Source organism: Medicago truncatula, chromosome 1, assembly GCF_003473485.1.
Source record: "Medicago truncatula cultivar Jemalong A17 chromosome 1, MtrunA17r5.0-ANR, whole genome shotgun sequence".
Classification (NCBI taxonomy): domain Eukaryota; kingdom Viridiplantae; phylum Streptophyta; class Magnoliopsida; order Fabales; family Fabaceae; genus Medicago; species Medicago truncatula.
Genome location: NC_053042.1, coordinates 33,878,795 through 33,898,289, shown reverse-complemented (window position 1 = coordinate 33,898,289; position 19,495 = coordinate 33,878,795). Strand labels below are relative to the sequence as shown.

The following is a 19,495-nucleotide window of genomic DNA, read 5'->3' as shown; positions in this document are numbered from 1 at the left end:
AGTTTTAACTAAAAGAATGAAGAGAGAAAAAAAACTTAATAATGTACCCAAAAAAAAAAAGACTTAACATATTGTTTCTTTTCATTTATATATGGATAAGAACAAAAGATAATTGTGAAAACATTTTTGTGTTACATGAACAAGATATATACAAAATAATTATAAAAAATATGAAATTTTAAAAATGTTCATCTATACAAATCAAACAACATCTTATATGCTATTGTATGTCTTTATTATATATTAATAGAAAAATATGGATGAATTATGTCACGTGAATAATGTAAATAATCAAACTATATCACATGTTTTGAGACAGACCGAGTATAATAGTAGTAAAATATGAAGCGTTGGAAAGATACCCTAACTTATTTTCAATGCTTACGTTAGTACTTCCTCAGAGTCAAATGTTGTTGACCAAATATGGACCAGATACATTTAACAATTTGCTTATTTTTGCCCAACGGATTATACATTTAGTTTTAACTAAAAGAATGAAAAAGAAAAAAAAAAGACTTAATACATTGTTTCTTTTCATTTATATATGGATAAGAACAAAAGATAAATGTGAAAACATTTTTGTGTTACATGAACAAGATACATACAAAATAATTATACAAAGTAATTATAAAAAATATGAAATTTTAAAATTGTTCATCTAAACAAATCCAACAACATCTTATATGCTACTATATATCTTTATTATATATTAATAAAAAAATATGGGTAAATTATGTCACATGAATAATGTAAATAATCAAACTATATCACATGTTTTGAGACGGACCGAGTACAATAGTAGTAAAATATGTAGCGTTGGAAAGATACCCTAACTTATTTTCAATGCTTACGTTAGCACTTCCTCATAGTCAAATGTATTTGATCAAGTATGGACCAGATACATTTAACAATTTGCTTATTTTTGTCCTACAGATTATACATTTAGTTTTAACTAAAAGAATGAAGAGAAAAAAAAAAAGACTTAATAATGTACCAAAAAAAAAAAGACTTAATATATTGTTTCTTTTCATTTATATATGGATAAGAACAAAAGATAATTGTGAAAACATTTTTGTGTTACATGAACAAGATATATACAAAATAATTATAAAAATTATGAAATTTTAAAAATGTTCATCTAAACAAATCCAACAACATCTTATATGCTATTGTATGTCTTTATTATATATTAATAGAAAAATATGGATGAATTATGTCACGTGAATAATGTAAATAATCAAACTATATCACATGTTTTGAGACGGACCGAGTATAATAGTAGTAAAATATGCAGCGTAAAGATACCCTAACTTATTTTCAATGCTTACGTTAGTACTTCCTCAGAGTCAAATGTATTTGACCAAGTATGGACCAGATACATTTAACAATTTGCTTATTTTTGCCCAACAGATTATACATTTAGTTTTAACTAAAAGAATGAAAAAGAAAAAAAAAAGACTTAATACATTGTTTCTTTTCATTTATATATGGATAAGAACAAAAGATAAATGTGAAAACATTTTTGTGTTACATGAACAAGATACATACAAAATAATTATACAAAGTAATTATAAAAAATATGAAATTTTAAAATTGTTCATTTAAACAAATCCAACAACATCTTATATGCCACTATATCTCTTTATTATATATATTAATAGAAAAATATGGGTAAATTATGTCACGTGAACAATGTAAATAATCAAACTATATCACATGTTTTCAGACGGATCGAGTATAATAGTACTAAAATATGTAGCGTTGGAAAGATATCATAACTTATTTTCAATGCTTATGTTAGTACTTTCTCAGAGTCAAATGCATTTGACCAATATGGACCAGATACATTTAACAATTTGTTTATTTTTGTCCAACGGATTATACATTTAGTTTTGACTAAAAGAATGAAAAAAAAAAAAAAGGGCTTAATGCATTGTTTCTTTTCATTTATATATGGATAAGAACAAAAGATAAATGTGAAAACATTTTTATGTTACATGAACAAGATATATACAAAATAATTATTACAATAGTTTATTTTTCTGACAAAAATTATTACAATAGTTTAACTTATATCTTAATAATAATTGGAATAAGTTAGAAATATTTAATTTTAAATATTGGGCAGCAACACCAAAAAAGAAAAAAAAAAAACATCAATTTTTACATATTTTGACTTTATATTATCTAGTTTAATATAATAAATTGATGTTTTAAATAATTTGAGAGAAACACTTACATTGTTATTTGAATAGTAGAAGAAAAATTGAAAAATCAGGTCAAATGTGTGTTGGCCTAAGTTTGAACCAAAAGACATATGACTTAAGTTTGGGTGGAATATATATTTAGTTTTCACTAAGCGTAGGTTTTGTTTTGTCAAAAAATGATTTTAGGTAAATTGATTTTTGTAAAATTCATTATGAATAAAAATTGAATGTAAAGTGATTTATGTTTTGATAAAGTCGTGTAAATACGAGTTGAATAGAAAGGTTAACTGGTAAAATAAATTTTAGAATTAATAACTCTAATTTATAGCTTCAAGTAGAATCAATTATAAAGGAAAAAACCAATCTTATTCGAGATCAACCAAACATATTAGAATCAATTCTACGTCTTTAAAATCAAATTTGATCAATCTAGAAGCAAAATCAAACATACACTAAACTGAGGAACAAAAGACTTAGTACATTGTTTGTTTTCATTTTTGTATGGGTAAGAATAAATATCTGTCATAAATTCAAACAAGAGATAAATGCGTGTACTAATGTAAAAAAATGAAAAGTTTTATGTGTTACATAAATAAAATAGGATATATACAAACTGATGATTACAATAGTTTAACTCATATCTTAATAATAATATTTGAATAGTTTAGTTGACATGGACATTGCAATATACATGGTTAGGGTTCGAATCATGAATTTTCCATTTATTCACCTTTAAGAGGTAAATTTTTAGTCATTAAGTTACTTGACCAAAAAATGTATTGGAAAAACAAATTTTAAAGATGAGTAACACTCTTTTCCAACATGTACTCTAACATTCACTCATTTAAATATTAAAAAAAATAAAAAAATCAAATTAACTCATCGAAATTGACACCGACTATATCGAACATGATATCTTGAGAGAGGTTTCAAGTCAAGACTGCCAGACCAATCCAAACGAGTTAATCCTCCTCATTTAAATGTTTTAATTTTATAATAGCTAGATTAATATAATAAATTGATGTTTTAAATCAATTTGAGAGAATTTTTACATTGTTACCTGTTTATTTGAATATTATACTAAGACTTACTTTGAAATCTAATAAAAGGAATTTATCCTTTTTATAATGCCAGCAAAGACATGAACGATGTTAAGACAGAAACTATCATTTATCAAAAGAAATGGAAAAGTTTATGTCAAGTTATCAATTTATTATATTATCTAAATTAAATAATATAATAAATTGATAATTTGATATAAACTTTTGCATTGTTATGTATTTATTTGAACAGAATATCAAGTAAGAGTTACTTTGAAATTTAACAAATGAATTTATCCTTTTCATAATGTCGGTATTATCTATCTATCAAACATAAATCCAATGACTAGTCGTTGCGACTAAGAATGAACAAAAAGCCTCAATGTATCGTATCTTTTCAATTACCCGTTTAATATAACATTTTTAAGAAAAAAAAAAAACATTTAAAAAAATAATATAAATCGCTTGTTATTGCATCCATTTGTTATAATTAAAAAATAAAAATAAAAACAGAATCTACAAAAGATCTAAAAAAAAAATTAAATGAGAATTTTCCTTAAAAAAAAAAAAAAACTTTAAATGAGAATATGTTAAGAGTATTTTCTCAAGAAATATACTTTTTTAGAGAAGAGAGAAAATAAAAAATCTTTTTGATATAGTCATGTCCAAACTAACTTCTTAAAAAATGATTTTTATTTCGACGAACAAAACATACATGGAGAAAGATCTCAACTCTCCACACTAATTAGCATAACCTTTGGAAGGAACAACCCCTTCGGAGATGTTGACCAAAGGGCTCCTTCTCTCCTTCGACGTACGTCTTTTTATGAATGAAATGAACCCCGTATCTTGATGTTGTACATGAGAATGAGTTTGGACTATTATTTTTTCCGTCCTATGCCTTTCCTCGCACGCCCTATTTTTTCTTCCAATTTTACCCCTCGTCCGGATTTCGTATTCCGGAATTTATTGTTAGAATTTTGCAGATGTTTTCGGATTTGAAAATCCGGAATAATGTTTTACCAGAAGTTTTGCAATTTTAAGCTTTACAATTCGTAAAATAAAATGCGAATAAAATAAAAAACAGAAATAAAAAGACACAAACATAAAAACAACTCATTTTATTAATATATGAACAATACATTACAATAATTTTCAAGCTTTTTAAGCTTATTACATAAGATCCTAAACCTATTTCTAATTCATAAGAGCCTAATTCTAATCTCATAAGAGCATAACCTCTGGTATGTGATGGGACATACCAGTAGTTTGCCTATTGGAAGAAAACTGAAGGAGGAGGGAAGAGGAGGGCGGGAAGAAGAAAACAATGCCCCTGAAGGAGGTGGGAGGTGCTCAAACTTACGCCCATACATGCCAAGCTAAGAACCACACTGACCCACATGACCCTCAGATGAACCACACTTCGTTGTAGCGCGGTTCCATCCTCATTGACTGTTCATACAAACCCTGAAAGTTTTCAACGAGGCCCTTATCTATGAAAGGCCAACGATGGAAAACCATGGTTGTAGAAGGAAGAAGAGGAGGAGAGGGTTGGAGAGGATGGTGTGAGAAATGGTGGGGTTTGGAAGGCTATTTATAGGGAGGGGTAGGTCAAAAACAGCTGGAAGGCCATAAATGCAGTTAAAAAAATGCGTTTTACCACATTTTTTTGACCTGACCACCGACAAAAACGTGTGGTGCAAACCACTGGCCATGACTGATGCATTCCAGAATATAAAATCCGGAATGCACATCTTTTTCGGAATATATTTTTCGGATTAATGCGATAATGGTGGTGAACGAGGGAAAAGTTGGCACTTCATGTAGGGCTAAGGACATTCCGGAATGTAAAATTCGGAAAGATTCAGAGCCATTAATGTGGGTTTGAACGGTTACAACCACTAACACGTTTTCATTGATTGTATTAATGACTTAAGACTTATTTTAGGCTATAAATAGACTTCCATCTTCAACAAATACCTTCATTCTTCACTTCACATCTTTTCTTACATTTTCTTCAAACGGTTTTTAGTTTTTCAGGGGTGTCGATGGTGTCATGGTCATTGTTGACCGTTAATAGGAACCCTGCAATTGCAATGCATTGCAGCTTGTGTGGGGTTCATATAACGATCAACAGAGACCCTTGACATCAAAGAAAGACAAAGAAAAACACATAACATCTGGTCCAGATTTCTGTTTCCGGAAATCACTAACAATCTGGTCCGGATTATGTAATCCGGACTAGGGGTATTTTAGTAAATTTCGCATGGTGCGCGAGAAGGCAGCAGGGTGGGAAAAATAATAGTCATGAGTTTGTGCTTTATGGATCCGTTTCCATGCAATTAAGTTGGAAATTATGAAGAAAATTTGTGTTTTGTTATGTACCTAGCATCATCTGTACACAATTTGAATGACTACGAATTTTGTGACAACATCATCACATATCAGCTTTTGAATCTTAAAAAAAATTGCAGTATTTGATACTCCCTCCGTTTAACGGTGTAACTTGGCAACCACGATAATAGAAAAGCACTTGGCAATAATTCCTTTCACCCCAGAATGGTATAGCCTCAAAAGCAACAAAAAATCATAATCATGATAAATATAATTATAAAATGTGAATAAGTATAAACCCTAAATTAAATCCATCAGTTTCTAGTTTCTGCACCAACTAAAGGGCAAGATGATTTACAGATAAAAATGTACGCCAAAATTCCTGCATGGACAAATCAGGACTTTACAAACTCATACTGAACAACTCGAGGTGGGGCAAAATAATGTAGGGTTTATATACAGTCATAACCTAATATGCACTGTGTTCAACTGATCTATTCAAGTTGCATTCTTTTCTATAAGCTGGGTCCCCATATACGAATTGTATGATCATCACTTGCAGATGCTAACATTTGTGGCCTTTTAGGATTCCAACTCACACAATTTACAGTCAGGGAGTGCCCAGATAAAACCTCTATTGGCTTTGAACTCCGAGAATTCCAGATGTATACCTGCATGACATGAGTTTTGGGGTGCTTCAATTAATGACGAAAAAATACAGTGTGTGGATTACGGCGTATATCGATTGTTAATTAATTAGTACACTCAAGAATGGAAACTACCTCTGAATTTTCACTTCCACTGGCAATAAATGTACTATCCGATCCACCAAAACAGGACCTAATCACATATTTGCACTGCTTGTGACCTGTATACCTCAGCGGATTCTTCCATGTACCTGCTACGTCCCACATATGGATCTCCTGGCTGTTCAGATTGACAATGAAGAATTTACCATCAGCAGAAACCGAAATGGATGTGATAGGGTGCTCCTCTGAAATGACCCGTTCCGCATTGGTTGCTAAATGTAAAATCCGAATTTCTTTATCCAAGAATATGCTGATTAGATACTCTCCATCTGGAGTAACAGTAAGATCTACAACTTTGGGCATCCTCATTCCTCTCCATGCTCTTAGCTCATTTCCATCACAATCCCACATGCAGATGCCCTTTTCAGGGTCAAAACTGCCGCACACAAATTGCGTTGAGTTGGGAAACCAGGCACATGAGCTGACAACAAAGCCGTCATTCCCAAATGTATGCTTGCATGTGCCAGTTTCAACATCCCACAGCTTCAAAACTTCAATGTTCCCACAAGTGAGCAACTTGGTGTCATCAGGACTCCATGCCACAAAAGATACAGCACGTTGATGCCCGCTGAGTGTGTGTTTCAATGTCAATTTCCCATCTTCTTGCACCTGTCACAAGTATTTCAGAACATTAGGAATCAAACTACTCAACAGTTTCTCCATTACCAATTTACCACATTTGAGCTTGGAGCATAAAACTAAAAATCATATTTAAATTTTATATATTTTTATTACCTGTCTGACAAGTTGTATAAACCACTAGATTGAGATAGTTTGGCAGAACTTAAATTTGACATATTGACATCAAGTTAGCGAGATATAAGAAGAATTTGACTTTCCTTGACAGTCAAACTATCAAACATCTTGTGGTATTCTCCAAAAGATATCAAAACAAATATCACAGCAAGATTTTTTTGCTAACATATCGCTACAAGAAGGTTTTTTTGGTACCATATCACCGGAAGAAGTTTAATATATAAATTCCAGATAACTTTTATCTCACAAAATATGTCCAGTTATATAGACTACCTGACACAAACTATTTTCCTAGAATCAGACTTGGTAATTGCTGCGACCAGTCTCATGACAAACTTAAAAATTCGTTGAATTGGTAATTTTTGTGTCTAAATCAGATCACACAAGGCTGGCTGTATTTATAATAGGATCAGAATGAATACAAATATACAATAAATGTTGATTGATATGATTGCTCAATCTAATGCTAAATCCTAATCACTTATAGGATGCAGATAAGGAATAATAACATGTAATCAATTCTAACAACATGTGACTAAGTCTACACTTCCCCTCAAGCTAAAGCTTACTAAGCTTTAAGCCTGTTACAATGGGAGGATGTACCCTAGAAAATAGAAACAATGGGGGTGTAGCTGCAGATGGAAAGTTGTAGCACAGCTGGAGGTGACTGTAGCAAAGATGGTTGGGCTCGCTGGAGTATTCCAAAGGTGAATGTGATAGTTGTCAGAGAATAGATCTCACCGGAGAAGGCGCGTGTGGTCGAACTACAGCTGAATGCGGAGAGAAACGCGCCAACAAGAAAGAGAACTTGATGAAGCACAGTGAACACACGTGGCAGGATGGAACCAGGGCAGTACAATTGACCAGTTGAAAGGGAATGATAGGGGAAAGTCTGAACCCACACACATATTGACATGACAGCCCACTTCTATTTCCAACCTTGATCAATTCCAAATCTTGAGATTGGCTGCTAGGCCAACAATCATCGCATATTGAGGCTAATATAGACCTATTATTTTAGAGCTAGTCTTTAATGATCAACTTCTTCCATCATTATTTATTCATTCACTACATTATGTTGTAATGAGGACTCTGGCAAGGAATCATGTAGTGAACCTCCAGTAACTAGGTTTAAGTAAGGAAAATGCTAACAAGGGAACCCTGGGGCACTAGTTAAGGAAACAAATATAGTAAAAACATCTTGAAACTTCTGTAGTCAAACTCTTAAAAGTGCAAAAAATGCGCATTTCAATACAAAATTTACTCCTTTTGTTTCCTTAACTAATTCCCCAGGGGCATTAGTTAGCACGCCCCTTTAAGGAATTATGAGTTGGGAGTCTGCAATGATGTAACAGTGACCTCTCCATGATAGCAATAACATCTATTGAAACTGCAGAGCCTATTCTTTTATCTTTCGATATTACCTTGTAAATGGACCCTAACATCCTATAATGTTCCCATACATATTAACACCTAACCAAACAAGAGACATCCATTATATGTTATTCCAAGGAACTTCCAGACAAGATAATGAGCTCCAACTATTCTTTATTTTTACAGGCACACTCTATAGCAAGCCTTTCCTTTTTGTCTTCAGGTCATAAACCTACAAAACTCTTAAGATACACAACAAATATCGCCAGTCCCAGGACAAGTCTCCTAAAATGTGAAATTTTTATTGCACGGCTTACATGATATTTGAGGAGAGGTATAAAAGATAAAGTGCTATAAAAAATACTTAATCATTTGAAGTTTCCCCGACTTTTAATAGCTCAGCAGCACTTTCGTCGAATATTGACATCATAGATGCCTGAAAGACTTTCCCATCACTAGTCATGTAGAACTTGACAAGGAATTAATGACACCAGCAAGGAAAAGATGTACAAAACACAAATTTTCACTAACCCATCTATAAATGTGTATATTATCATGTCCATACTAGTTAAAGGAATTAGTATTTGAAAATCATGCCATGCACTACAGGTTGTAGTGAATAACTGGATATTGTACAAATGTGAATTTGCCAATTCCATTCTTGTTCGGCATATTGTATTATTGTGAGCTAAAACACAGAAATTTAATCAAAGCCAAGAAAAAGTAAGACAATTATATTGGAAGAATCATCTAAAGCAAAAACAGATGTGTCATATAATGCCAATAACATAATACCTTCCATATGATAGCTGTACAATCATTGGAAGAAGAAGCTAGATAGTCTCCACTATTAGAAAACTGAACGAACCAAACTTCATTTTTATGTCCAGTCAATATCTGCAGCGATGGCAAAAGAGAAAAGTATTATTTGATAAGTAAAGCATGCAATATCAAATGTTAAAAACTAGAAGATTAACTTGGACATTTATCTTCATGATTGCAAATCTGATTCATGCTTTATTGCAATATCATAGCAACCCAAAATAATTATATCTTGCCATATGACCCTAATAGATCAATTCTGTAGAGGGAAACAGACAGACAAGCAAACAGTCTTTCTACATGCTCATAATGTACAGGAATATGGAAACTACGTAAATGCGAGAAACATATGGATGGTAGACGCTAGAGCACTGTTCCTTATGACGTAAGAAAAATAAATCACTCTTACGGTTCAACATAAATGCTTAACTAGCTACACATTATCTCTATTTCACAGAAATCAATTTTCTAGTTTATACACAATTGGACACTGTAAGAAGATGGAAACAATGCAATTTCCCCTTTCTATGGTATATAATGATGCGAAGCTAATCCTCACAAAGGAAGATATAGAAATAGAATCTAAGCTCTAAGCCTCTAACCAACAAGAACATAGATTCTTTAGAACCTCAGCCGACAAAACATACAGACATGAATTCATGTTTATCAGAGTTACTAAAAGACGGCCAATACCAACATAACTCAGATTGTATTTAGAGAAACCAGTGATTCCATAATTTTTCTTAAACGGGACGAGTAGATATGCATTATAGATTAGAATACAGAAATCATTGGTGAAATGAAATATGGATGAGCATTACATTGGTCTAAACATGAAATTCAACATAGTTTTTTTTTTCTTTTTCTCTTCAAAGCTTTCTCTTATTTTACACACACAATCACATGTTTAAAACAAAACATAAAAGTGTCCATCAATCACCTATGCCAAGAAAACCAAGTAAATTACTCTTCTACAACCTAAAACAGCATGTATGTCACAATTCTCACTTAAAAACAGTTTTAAAATCACAAACAATTGATCTCGAAAACGGTAAAATAGTCCACACACCTGAGTGGTTGTAGTAGGAAAATGATCTCTACCACAAGAATGATCCTCATAAAGCGAAACAGGATTCAACGAACTATGATACAAGCACGAATCAACCCAAGCAGTAACAGTAGTTTCAACCAAATGCTCCAATCTCCCATCCGGTATAGAAATCGGCGGAGGCAACAATTTCTCCAAATCCATCAACAACTTCCCCCTCAAATCACCCTCCACAACTTCATCATTCAAATTCACCACACTATTAGCCAAACTATGAACCTTAAACCGATCCACACGCAACGCAGAAACGCGTTTCCTCAACACATCCAAAGCTAAACCATCCTCACCACGTTTCAAATACTCCATAACAGTCTGTCTAAAAACAAGAAACAAAGCAGATTCTACTGATTCACCGAGAATTTCAGTGATGGAATTGAGAAAAGTAACACAAGCTTCCCAATTTCCATTGAGAACATGAGATTCAAGTAATTGAAATTCATTGGACTTGTAAGAAACCCCAGATTCAGATTCTAATAAAGAAGCGGTTTTTGTGTAACCTAATGAATATAAAGACTGGAGTATGATACGAATGAATTCGTGTTTGTTGATTAACCCTTTTGAACCAAGTGTCTCAGAAGAATTATTCTCCATTGTTTCATGCGATTTGAGAAAAGGAGTGAGAACGCGATCGAATGAAGAAGAAGAAGAGTGAGAGTGTGTGTTTTGTTTTGTGTTTTGGGTCGTTGGTTGGTTCCCACTGTGTTATGTTAAAAAGACGGTTTTATTGTTATCTGCTGAGTGGGTCGTCTTCTGCTTCTTATCCACCTCACCATCGCCATCATAGGAGTCGTGCCTAAATTCTAAAACATGTTTTTTTCTTACGACATAGAACAATTATTAGATGTATCTAGTCCAAATTTGAATTAAATATATTTTTATTTTTTTTAACTCTCGGATTCTTAGGGAAATAGAGTTTAATAATTTTGAGTTTGGCCAAAATGTAAGTAAAGTCTAGTTAAGAATTATTTTTACAATAAATCAAACTTATGTTTTTCAAACGATTTGTCTTAAGGGAACTCGTTAACGTTGATCATTTGAATTTAATCACTTAGTTATTTGCATAGTATAAAAAGTTAAATATAATAAATTTTTGGCTAAATTACACCAAAGGTATTTAATTGTAACAAATTGATCTTTAAGTTTTTTTTTTGCATCACTTATGTTTTTAAGTTAATTAGTTGTAGCAAGTTTGTCCTTCAAGTATTTTCCGTACCACTTAGGTCTTTAAGTTATTTAATTGTAACTTTTAGTCCCAGAATAACTTACATTTTTAAGATATGAAATTCTCCAAATTATTACGGTTAAATAACTTAAAGGACCTAATTGGTATGAAAAATAAACTTAAAGGACCAATTTAAAATTTGATAAAATATACAATGTTTAAGATAAAAGTAAAAATTTGAATTTTATATCCCATATGCATAACTCAATTCGTGCACATCCATTTGCAGAGGATGCGTGTTCGAACCTCGCAGCTCTTCACTTATTATACACATTAAAAAAGTGTGGTAGTCAGACCACTAAATTACTTAACCAAAAAAATTGAAAATTATTATAAAAAGATAAAATATATGATGACTTAAAGTCATACAAATATTAAAACTAATAATTTTTTGAAGGTATTAAAAACTAAGAAATATATGTACTTTTTGAATATATGTGATTAAATGTATCTAGTCTGAATTTTAGGTGAAACGCATTTGACATTTTGTATGATTTTTTACTATATTTTATTTTAGAGGGTATATTCATACAAACATATTTTAAGGTTGTTTCATTTGCACACGAAAAAAAAACTTTAATTAATAAATTTTAAATTCACCATCATACTCCTTTGGTTCTTATTATAAGGAAAAAAAAATCACTTTTTAAGAGGTTTAATGTAAAGAGGAAAATAATTAGAATAAAATAATAAATAATTAAAAGTATGACAGAAAAAATAAACAATTTCATTAAACATATAATTAATATAAATTTTTTTTTGGTATATGTAAATAACACTAAAACAACAAGTCAAAAGTAAAAGAGATTTGTTTCTTGAACTTAATTAAGTTGGTAGGGATATTACATAATATTATATGTTAAGGTCGGGGTTTGCATCTCGGACACTTCAATTATTCACCTATAAAAAATGAATTTCAAGTCACTAGACTAATTGACAAAAAAATAAATAATTAAAAATATTACAAGTTGGCAAATACTATGGTACATCCAAAATATTTGAGTGTACCGGTACACCAAATCCTTATATTAATAGTTAAATGAGTTTTTTTGAATAAAAATATAATTTTTTATCATTTACAATCATAATAACTAATCTTATTTACCAAAAACGACGACGAAATAAAATTGAATTTTTATCACTCAAGAACATTGATTATTTTATTTTATTTTATGAAATGATATTTTCTAAAATATAAATGTCGATAAAGAGTTCTTTATTTTATAAAAACGATCGTTAATTTATAAATTTAAAAAACAAAAACATTGATACACCTCAATTTACGAGTGTACCGTAGAAGAAGTCCCCTTACAAGATTCAATTCTTTGTACTTGGTCTCGAACAGTTTTTTCTCGCAACCCAATTTATTTGTAATAAAAAATGATATCAAACTAATTTATGGTATCTATAATAATTAATAAAAAAATTATTTTATGATTAAAAAAGATTTGTTTTTTTGAACCAATTGGAGAGTAGAAGGCTTGTTTGAGTGAAAGGTAGCTGGCTTTTTGAAAAGCGTCTGAAAAAACGCATACTACTACTTTACTAAGTTCAAAAGGAAGGAAGAAGAAGAAGATGATTTTCCATTTTCCAATTTCCAATATCCAACGTCAGAAAACGCCTTTCCTTCCTTGAATTCAATCAATATTCTCACGCGCGCCACCTACACAAAACAAAACTCTTTGTTTCCTAGTCCCCAAATTCAGTGTCCATTTCTTTTATGTCATCACTCTCTACTCTCTAACTGGGTTAGTACATTGCATACATTTTCTCCTTCTTCTTCTTCTTCTATCGTTGCATAATGCATTTCAGTTTCTCTCTTACTTTCTTCCCTATTTCAGGGATCTAGAACCTTCATTCATTCATACTTAACTCACCTGCATTGCTTACTACTTCTTCTTACAGGTTTTTTAATTTCCGAACCTTATCAAGCTTCACTAAATGTCTACAACTTCATTTTTCATCTTCATCTTCTTCGCTTTCATTCACTTCCTACTTTACTCTTCTCAAGGTAAATCTGCTCAGCTCTTGAATTTCATTCATCAACGATCATCAACTACGATTTCATTGTCAAAGTTTCTACTTATTTTCTCACGTCATTTTTATTAATTCTGAATATTACTTTTTTTTTTTTTTTTTTTTTTTTTTTGTCTATGATGAAAAAGACGCGAGCTCAAATCAATTGTGGAAGAAAATCTAAAAATATAGTATAATTAAATTGGTTGCTGATTACGATGTTTTAATTCTTTTATGTTACTGTTCAGTAATCTGAATTAAAGAAACTTATTACTATTGTTTTCTTAGAGTGAGTTCATAATGTCATGTTCATTTATTAACTGCTTCTCAATTACTGTTCTATACTTTTTTTTTTTCTTTTTCTGTTAAACAATTTTGTGATTTTGATTACGTCTTGAACTGTTTATCTAGTGTTTGAACCTCACATGAAATGAAACCCATTTTGCATTGAATCTTGTTTATATTGGTGTATTATTGGCTTTCTCCGTAAGATAACTATCAGGTTCGATTATCCCAGTGCCAATTTCAATGGGTTAGTTTAACTTTAACTTCAAAAATAAAAGTTGCTAATACAATTGATTCAAATGTAAATTTTAGTACCCCGCAAATGGATGGTCAGATTGGAGCCCTCAGATTAGTAAGTCCTTGGGCCGGATACCAAGTTAAAAAAAACTTAAATATTAGTATTGAATATTCAAGAACTGTCAAAAAAGTATTGATTATGTAAGAGATTTCTTCTAAGATTTTCTATACACAGTACTATTTTGTATACCAACATTACACTGGTCTGAGTAGAACAAGGACTCAGATTTCTTAAGCAAGGTATCGGGTTCGAACCTTGTTGATGGAAAAAACATGGTTAGAACTTGGAAAGGGAGACCCCACTAAAGGTGGTCAGTAGTCATCGATAAAGTCGGTGGATAATTCATATAAGTGACATGTTTACCAAAATATATGCTATTATGTATGACATTTTTGGCTTCTTTTCCTGCAGCGAAGTTGGTTTCTATGAGTGTGTCATTTGCTTCATCTGAACCATCAAAAGTGTGGCTAGTTAAATCTTCGTCTGGGACATCTTCTGCCCACATGCCATCTCAACCTTTTCAAGGTATATATTATCATATTTATCAAGAGCTTTGTTACGCTTCATGTTTTCTATGAGCCTCTGAATTAATCTTCTTGTGTTTTAGCTCCTAGCAAGACTCCAGGACCAAAACATCCTCACCATCCCAGACAATACCATCGTGTGAAACCTTATGCCGTGTCTCCCTCCCCTTCTGAAGGCCAAGGTAATTTCTTGCAGTTAGACACCTTTCTTCTGCTTCTACTTTTACCGGAGTTGGACTATTATGATATCTCAACGTCTTTTTGGTCTTTAAATATTGTAGCCACAGTCCCTTGTTTTACCTTCCTTTATATGCTTGGCGATGAGTTGATCAAGGGAATCATGGGTAAATTCTTTGTAACATGTTGGATGTTACAACATAACCTAATACTTTGAAATTTTGAGATTCGTCTATAGTATTTCTTTTAGTGCATGCTATCATGTTAAGTGGTAAGATGCTATAAATAGGCATACTCTCAAAAACAGAAATACTGGAAAGAATTTTTTGAATCTAACTAGTTTAATGATTTGGATTAAAAATAATGTGCAAAGAATCAATTTATTTGCTAGATTTTATGCCTACTTAACTAAGGTAAAAGTTTTATGTGTGGAAAGAAAGTTATTTGAAACTAAATTTACCTCTGGATGTTCATTGAAGTTTCTTTTGGTTTTTTAAAAATTATTGTCTGCTTATGTACATCATGATAATGTCTAATGGGTTTAGCTAATAGAGTGGACTGGAGTGGTGCTGACATTTCATTATGGAAAGTTCAAAGTTTACATTGCAATGAGATTAATCATTTTTTTGATTGAAATACACGTAGTTCTGTGAAGCAGCATTTTTCCAGTCCTTTTATTCCTTAGTACCATACACTACACCAAGGATTGCATTTCATTACATTTTTCATGGAACATAGTACCATGCACTCATTCTTCAAAAACAAATTTCTTCAGAATGTGGCCTAAGCTGCAGGGATCCGCTCACAACAACTCCCTTTGGTTCACCTTGTGGCTGTGTATTTCCCTTGAAAGTCGGACTTTTACTGGATGTAGCTCCTTTGGTTGTTTTTCCTGTACTTCGTGAGTTAGAGATTGAACTTGCATTCGGAACATATTTGAAGCAAAGCCAGGTGAGGATAATGGGTGTTAGTGCTGACATTCAAAATCAAGAAAGAACCATAGTTGATATTTACCTGGTTCCACTTGGTGAAAAATTTAGCAATACAACTGTGGTTCTGATATCCCGAAGATTTTGGCACAAGAAAGTTCCTCTAAATAGGAGTCTTTTTGGCGATTACACAGTTTTGTACACTAATTATCCAGGTAGGTAATTGTTTTACTTAGCTGAATTTTACATTTTTCCTGTCATATGTTACTGGTTGAGACTGAAGCAATTAGTATCAGGGATGCCATCATCGCCACCACATGGAACAATAACCGGGAGTGGTCCTCTTCCCAGTGGAAGTGCAGCAGGTATTCTCCCATTCACTGCGAACTTTATCAACAAGAACGAGGAAATGACTCTGAGGACCATAATCATTATTTCTGCATCTTCCATTATACTCTTTCTGGGTTTGGTTGGAGCATTTTTCATCATTTTTAAGTTGAGGAAACTCCGGAGACCATCAGGTGCCGTTCACCCGCCATTCACATCATCTCTAAACAAGAGCTCAGGTACAGTTTAAGTTTTCTTTTGTGTGTGTGTTTGTTTTTGTTTTGTAAAATATTTTTCAGATGCTTGCATAGAAATTTTTAGGTTTTTCTAAGCATTATCTTGTAAATTATTCTAGGTTAGGTTGTTGCTTACTTGCTTAAGAGATGATTCCTTACGTTAAGATTGACTCTTTTTGCACTTCATTTCTATCAGTTCAAAATATCTTCATTAGAATCATTACCATGTGCTAAAGATTATGTCTGTTCTATTCTATTTCTTGAAAAGTAGTTGTAAAAGACTGTCTTTTGCACTTTTACAAATTCATAGCTTGATGATCTCTGGATTTCATTTCCCAATGTCATTTGATCATTAAATGTCAACTGTGCCACAATTCAATTAGGTTTCCGTGATTTACATGTGTGTGCTTTCTAGTGATTTGATTCGATACAACAATTAGAAAGCAAATTTTTTGACCAATACATATTAGTATTACTTGGGGACATCGCCTCCTGTTTAAGGGCTAGTTGAATAGCCTTCTTACAAGGGGCAAAAATCCATAAAGAGAATCCTCTGGGATCCCTGGCATGCCACACCCTTATTAGTATGTTTTCAACCAATATAATAGTGGTATTTGTCTACAAGATTTATAAGATCAGCGGGATTTTCTCCGCTTTAAGGGGTTATATCGATAACTTGTGATTCAACAAAATAAAGTAATGAAATTAACATTTTCTCATTTATGATAAAAAAAAATCGCCTTTGCCTATTTTGTGGACTTCGGTCGCTAAGTGGGATGCATAAATTGTTGCAAATTTGGTATATTGCCTCTTGCATTAATGGAAAAACTATTATGTTTCCTTGGGACTCTTTGCTGTCTACTTTGTTCAGTATATCATATCAGAATCGAGGTTAAATAAAAACTGATGATTGATTGTTTTGCAGCCATGGAGTCTATGCTGTCTAGCAGAATTACAAGCTCATCGTCAATGTCCCATACGTCCAACTTAGCTACTTCTGCTCTTTCTGTGAAAACATTTTCCCTTTCTGAGCTTGAGAAAGCAACAAATAAGTTTAGCTCACAAAGATTATTGGGAGAAGGAGGATTCGGGCGTGTTTATCATGGGAGATTGGATGATGGAACTGATGTTGCAGTTAAACAACTAAGGAGGGATATTCATCAAAGTGGAGATCGTGAATTTATTGTGGAAGTTGAGATGTTGTGCCGTTTTCATCATCGCAATCTTGTGAAACTCATCGGTATATGCACAGAAGGGCACAAACGGTGCATGGTGTATGAGCTTATTCGCAATGGCAGTGTCGAGTCTCATTTGCATGGTAAGTGATGACATATTTTTTCCGGCTTCAGTATGCATCTGTTGTTCAATTTACATTGTGTTGTCATTAATTTAATTTAACTCTTCTTATTTTTCCTTGTAGGTGTTGACCGGATAAATCACCCTCTAGATTGGGAAGCACGAAAAAAAATTGCCCTTGGAGCTGCGAGAGGATTGGCCTATCTTCACGAGGATTCTAATCCTCGTGTAATCCACCGAGACTTTAAAGCTAGCAATGTGTTGTTAGAAGATGACTTTACCCCCAAGGTTTCTGATTTTGGATTAGCAAGAGAAGCAACTGAAGGAAGTCATTCTATTCCTACAAGGGTCGTGGGGACTTTTGGGTAAGTACAGACTTTGTCTGCCACAATTGATTTAATAATTCTTAAAATGTTATACCCTGGAGAGTATGGCTGTTAATCCAACTTGCATAAGATGGGGGTGGTACATACATGATGTGTACCTTTTCCATTTCGAAAGCATTATTGAGTGTGGCCATGATCAAGATATTTGATATCTTTCAATTTTTAACAGAATAATGATTAACTTGTACTATATATTATGTCAGTTAGCGAATGATTCTGTAGACTGTCTTTTCTTCTCTACTTAATAGTTTACCAAAATTATCAACTGCATTAAATGTAACTTCTGTATCTTATAAATTGCACGTGATTACCATCAGTGTGCGATGTCGTTATTCCTGGCCTTCAAAATGATACCATTTTTATCGGTTTGGTTTTGCAGGTATGTCGCCCCAGAATATGCAATGACAGGCCATTTGCTTGTTAAAAGTGATGTTTATAGTTATGGTGTTGTACTGCTTGAACTTCTAACAGGAAGAAAGCCAGTGGATATGTCTCAACCTCTTGGAGAGGAGAATCTAGTAGTATGGGCACGTCCACTTTTGAAAAGTAGGGAGGGTTTAGAACAGTTGGTGGATCCGACATTGGCTGGAACTTATGACTTTGATGAAATGACAAAGGTTGCTGCTGTTGCTTCAATGTGTGTTCACCTGGAGGTCACTAAGAGACCCTTTATGGGCGAAGTTGTGCAGGCTCTTAAGTTGATATTCAATGACAACGATGGCATGGATCGCTACAGCCGGAAGGAATCTTCTGATCAAGAGTCTGATTTTAGAGGCGACCTTTCTGATAGCAGTTGGCGGTGTGATGAGCCTGAAGATATAACCTGTCGACTAGGTTTTAGGCAACCATTAGCATCTTCCTTCATCACAATGGATTACAGTTCTGGTCCACTTGAAGAACTGGAAAACAGACATTTTGTAGCTTCAGGTTTTGTGGCAGATGATATGTCTTTAGCAAGTAGACTCGGGAATAGATCAGGTCCCTTGAGAACCAGCCGAAGAAGCAACCTTTCCTTTTATAGGTTTAATGGAAGTCAGAGTGATCCTGCAGTACTTCCTTCCAAGCGTGTTAGGAATGAGGGTTACTGGCCTTGATGTTTCTTCTACTGGTGATTTTTAGAATTGTACAGTTTCAACATGGATCCAAAGTGTTAGGTAAGGCGTCTCAAAGTCCTAAAGTTTTCTAGTGTTTTTGGTATATAAAAAAAATCCTATAGTTTTCTTGTTAAGATTGGAGATAGAGGATGATGGATTCTAATTTTAAAATTTCGATTTAAATTATACAGGGAGAAAATGTAATTTGAACCAAACTTGCGTTATAAAATGTAGGTTTAATTACATTTTTAGCCA

At 32.7% G+C, this 19,495-nt stretch overlaps 2 protein-coding genes across 3 annotated transcripts; one reads left to right on the top strand and one right to left on the bottom strand.

Annotated features, from left to right (window-relative positions):
- Positions 1-5,826: 5,826 nt before the first annotated feature.
- On the bottom strand, positions 5,827-11,231 carry LOC25484185 (WD repeat-containing protein WDS homolog). Its single transcript, XM_013612952.3, has 4 exons — positions 10,412-11,231; positions 9,316-9,417; positions 6,364-6,999; positions 5,827-6,252 (listed from the first exon to the last, which is right to left on the bottom strand). Exons 1-4 carry the CDS (start codon positions 11,039-11,041, stop codon positions 6,097-6,099), a joined length of 1,524 nt encoding a protein of 507 aa, XP_013468406.1. The 5' UTR covers positions 11,042-11,231; the 3' UTR covers positions 5,827-6,096.
- Positions 11,232-13,199: 1,968 nt separating this feature from the next.
- LOC25484184 (receptor-like serine/threonine-protein kinase ALE2) lies at positions 13,200-19,495 on the top strand. Of its 2 annotated transcripts, none has more exons than XM_013612951.3 (9): positions 13,200-13,420; positions 13,578-13,683; positions 14,683-14,796; positions 14,879-14,977; positions 15,748-16,116; positions 16,198-16,467; positions 17,390-17,782; positions 17,885-18,125; positions 18,526-19,495. In XM_013612951.3, the coding sequence occupies exons 2-9, from the start codon at positions 13,614-13,616 to the stop codon at positions 19,238-19,240; spliced, it is 2,271 nt and encodes a 756-aa protein (XP_013468405.1). In that variant the 5' UTR covers positions 13,200-13,420; positions 13,578-13,613; the 3' UTR covers positions 19,241-19,495. The 2 variants fall into 2 exon arrangements, with proteins under 2 accessions (XP_013468405.1, XP_024636506.1); XM_024780738.2 differs by having other exon boundaries at positions 16,192-16,467.